Below are 4,654 nucleotides of genomic sequence, written 5' to 3'. Positions count from 1 at the left end.
CAAAATCGAAGCATGTAGAAAGTCTTCTGTGACTGCAGGGATATGGCAGGATTATGAAAGAGGATCCTGCCTGGGGCTCCAAGTGCCTCTGGTTTTGACTTAGAGGAGAAAAGTATCTACCCCACCAATAAACAAACACTTACAGTGCATAGGCTGTGTGCCAGGCACTGTTCTGAGGATATCACAAATATTTACTCGTTTAATCCACATAATCAACCCCTCAGCCTTAGAGAGCTCTGCTAGCCGCCGTCGTGGTTGAGAAGTGTTGAGATGTGCTAGAATAATTTGTTTTGCTTCCTGATTCAGGAGGGCAAGTGTCTTAATAGAGTTTAGAACGATGTCACTGACAATGCGAATTAATCAACAGTCAAATCCACAGAGAAAAGGTCGACTGCCTACTTTCTCTTGGCAGAAGGAATTGGGAGAATTGTTCCTCTTGCAAAGATTCATCACCTTTTGATGCTTTCCAGAAGTGGCGATGAATTTGCAAGGAGCTATCTACTTTTAATAAAATCTCCTCATATAGTTGTGGTATAACTCCCTTCTGCAGAGTCTACTTAGATCCTGAAACAACCCACTCAAGGCCAAACCTGTGCCCTTGGCCTTATGATCCGGGGCTTTCCATAGGGCTAGACGAGGGTCCTCAATGTGTTGAATTGATTTATTGCCACACTTCAAAAACCGAACCTGACTCTGAAAACTGCTAGATTTGGTTTTGATGATGAGAATTATTCGTAAAAGTTTACTGAAGTGTAAGAAGGGCAAGTTTTGTTAAAGATGAATAGGAAGTGAGTTTTTAAAAAAAATACTTACGAGGTGCCCTTATGTTTTATATGTTAGCATTTAAATCCCAGCATACTCTGATCGAATCTCCATTTCATAGACAAGGAAAGTAAGTTAAATGACTTGCTGAAAGAAAATAGGTGAGGGACAGAATTCAGAATATAGTCTCTGCAGAACCCATTACTCTTTCCACATCATGCTGCAGTCTGGAAGCTTTTTTCCCCTTCACCTGCAAAACGATTTGGCCCTAACAGCATTCACTGACCATGGCAAAACTTTAATTGATCTTTCTGTCCCACAGCCTACCGATTATCCACGACGAATAAGCAAGTTAAAAACCTGTTCTCTGTCATTAAGTCTTGGTTCCCTTAACAACTCCACTAGGTAATTAAACTTATTCTCGGCCAGGCAAATACGGTTCACTAAAGAATCTAAGAAGTCATTTAAATTATGCTTGGTTTCTTGTTCTGGGTTACCCATGGTCAAGTCTGGGCTTGGAGCTGAAGTTTAGGAGGAATGTGGAGAATGCTGTTGGCCCAGAACTCACCAGTGTAGAAATGAGATGGGAGTCAGGGTGTATTTCATGCACAATCTGTGAAACTTTGAACTTATCTCTGGTCGTGGTTTTCCTTGAGGACCACGACGGGTAAAAATGCAGGTTGCTGAATAGTTATCCTTCCCTCGGAGCAGCCTCCCTTGACTTAGGCAGCAAATCTCATAGAGTTATTTATTGGTTATCAGAAATGGAAAATGTTTCTTTTTGAAAGGTAATTATCGGAGGTCTCTCTCTAACATTGTATTGAAAAAAGATATATTTGTCATTACCAGTACATTGTGGCTATATTATGAAAAAAATTGGCTATCACTACAAAGTTTATGGATTCTATTTTTTTTTCAGTTGAGATAAGATTTGGCTCAGCTTAAGGCACTGAAACATAAGGGTGGCATTAAATTGTAGTTAAGTTACACGCTGTGTTGCCATGCAGAGTGAGAAGGGAACCCACAGAGATTTAATATCTTCAGGAGTCTATAAAACTCCAGGTTTATAAATACTAGTCAAAGAAGACATTTTAAAGTAAACAAAAGTTTACTTTGGAGTTAAAGGTCATTACATAAAACGAAAGATAACAGGCAAGATCACTTGGACCCAGACATCAAATAAAATGCCAAGATAAAACACCAATGGCTTGTAAAACAAAAAGCCACTTTTCCCCTCCTCCATGGGTCAAAAGAAGTTTAAGACAATCCAAAAATATTTTCTAAATTTAAAGTCCCCAAGAAGCAGAGGCCAAATGTCAAATACAAAGCACTGCACACTTTTTCCCCCGGTCTCCCAATGGCTGCTCTGAGGGGACCGTGCTATTACGACCTGGAAAAATAAACAGTATCATCTCTGAACAGAGCTGGATGCTGAGTCCAGATGTTGGAGATTATGATCTCCTGGATGCAATGGAATTTATGTCAGGAGATTAAAGAGAAGAATTAATTTACGACTTTCTCTACCTGTTCGCAATGTGTCCAGCTTATTATTTGTACACATTGTGATGCACGGTAATTACAATGCTGCAAACAATGTGCAACATGTGACCACTGTAGTTAAGTTTAAAAAGGGGGAATTTGTCATCTTATAGTCTGCACATCTGGTTCTATCATAGTTGCCACATGATTAATATAGGAATATATTACAGTGAAATCCCTTTATATCAAAGTTTTATTTGCTAGGAAATAGAATACTTTCCCCTCTCTCTCCATCTTCCCCCACAGGCTATGCTGAAACCTGAAATTTCCAGCACTAGGGTTCATTGGAGTGAGCAGAACAGGGAATCTGTTCTTGTCTTTGTTCAATTAATTCTGTAAGTTCCATAGTCACAAGTGAGTTGTTTGTTTTAAAAGCGCATCCATAAAGGAGAAACCCTAAAACTCATTCTAAAACCAGACAGGGCATCAGATACCTCCAACAGTTAAAACCATCAGGAATTAAGTTCTAAATTTTAAACTCCCTTTTATTGAAATATAAGTTTGTTTAGTATATTTACACCCACACTTTATCACATATATACATAGTAGGCAAATTTTGTCAAATAAAAAAGTTTTTTTTCTCAATACAAAATTAAAATAAAAACAAAGTAAAGTGCATGAAACTGATTTTTTTCTTCTTCTGGTGAACATCATCATTGTCAAAATTTTGGTCGATTGGGGGAAAGGGGGAAGAAATGCATTATGTGATTCAGTGCACACAGCCAGCCAGCCAGTCCCACACTTGCAGCCTTCAGGCCAAAATGACAAGCGGTAAAGAACAAGTCAGATACACAGAGTCTGCAGGGCTCCCCAGGTTCTGGAGGTCCTGATCTCTTTGTCTTATCCGGATCCGTTCCCCAGCTCTGAACAGTGATCTCACCATCACCAGCTGGAACAAAGGGAGAACACAGGAAGGGGGCTCCACCAGCCAATGTCACAGCCGCCTCTGGCCGCCAGCGCTGCGTTTGGTAGAAAACTGCAGGATGAGCTCAAAGGCTCAAATAGAAGTTTCCCTTTTTGGGAAAGAGGAGGAGGTCGAGGAATAAGGATGCATCTCCCACAGAGACAGCCACGGGGGGGCCAAACTCAGGCAGCCAGTTTCAAACTCCCTGCTACCACAGGGAAGAATGCTTTTATAAGCCGGGTGGAGGGGATGTTACACTTCTCACCTGGGTGAGTTCTCCCAGAACTTTGAAAGGAAACAGCTTTGAGACAGAGAGAAAGGGGGCAGGTAGGTGAAACTGAAGTTTCCAGCAGCCTTCTTGCTCAAGCCACTGGCAGGGCGTTGGCTGGCTGGTCCCAGGCGGTGGCAGAGGCGACAGCCCTTCCCCCATCATCCATTTCCCCGGCCAGGGGTTTCTCTCGCTCGCTCTCTCTTCCTCACGGTGATCCTAAGTCCCAGGTCTGCGGCCGTACTTGGCCTTACAGTGCAAAATGTGCTTGGCAAGGAAGTCGAGGCGGCGCTGTAGTAGCTGAGCATGGGGATGGGCGAGCTCAGCCAGCTCCGGGAAGCGAGGCTCGTGGTGCTGGTAGAGGCGCAGCAGCCGGGCGGCCGCGTCCTGGCCGCGGTGCAGCTCCAGGACGCGCCTCGCCGTCCGCTCTCGGAACACACACACCGACTGCAGCAGCGGCTCATTGTATTTGTCCCACATGCCCGCCACCCGGTAGCCGTGCACCAAGCCCGCCTCGTTGTCCAGAAAGACCAGCGCCCCGCCGGGGCCGCGGTGCAGGTTGCTGGGGGCGCGCTGCATGACGCGCGGATCCCACTGCAGGCTGAAGAGGTTGCTGACGAGCCGGTCGAAGTTGGCCGTCAGGTAGTCAAAGAGGATCAAGTCGGTCCACTGCACCAGGTCCACCAGCTCCTCCCGGCTGCGGTTGGCTAGCTCGCCCCCGGCGGCGCGCAGGGGCCGCAGCTGGCCGTCCTCGGAGCGCCAGGGCGCGGGCACCACCACGTCCGTGAGGTTGGGCAGCCAGCTCGTCAGGCTCACCACGCTGCCCTCGGTCCAGTGCGCCGCCCGCAGCTCCTCTTGCACCTGCGCCCACTGGGCGCCCCGAGCCTCCACCCGGGAGAGTGCCAGCGGCGGCACGTGGCGCTGGAGGCCCAGCAGACACGCCAGGTAGTAGGACAGGGCCTCGCCCTGGATCTGCTCGGGGTTGATGCCGTAGCGCACGCAGGCGCGGGTGCCGTCGGCGAAGCGCGCCAGCCGGTTGGAGCTGCGCCCGCAGCCCCCGCGCTCCAGGGCCCCCACCCGGGCGCCGCGCGCCGCCTGCAGCCACGCCGCCGCCTGGGCCTCCGAGAAGCCGCGGGGCACCTGCTCTTCCAGGCCGCGGCTCCAGAAGACGCCCCCGTGCA

The 4,654-nt window shown here is 47.8% G+C and overlaps 1 protein-coding gene across 1 annotated transcript; it reads right to left on the bottom strand.

The window, feature by feature from the left end:
* Nucleotides 1-2,765: 2,765 nt before the first annotated feature.
* FJX1 (four jointed box 1) lies at nt 2,766-4,652 on the bottom strand (the record flags this gene model as incomplete). The annotated part of the gene is made up of 1 exon (XM_006103739.2): nt 2,766-4,652. A coding segment is annotated over one exon (960 nt), but the record flags the coding sequence as incomplete, so codon positions are not given.
* Nucleotides 4,653-4,654: the final 2 nt, after the last annotated feature.

Source organism: Myotis lucifugus, unplaced genomic scaffold (assembly GCF_000147115.1).
Source record: "Myotis lucifugus unplaced genomic scaffold, Myoluc2.0 scaffold_502, whole genome shotgun sequence".
Classification (NCBI taxonomy): domain Eukaryota; kingdom Metazoa; phylum Chordata; class Mammalia; order Chiroptera; family Vespertilionidae; genus Myotis; species Myotis lucifugus.
This window is presented reverse-complemented; position numbering and strand designations above follow the sequence as displayed.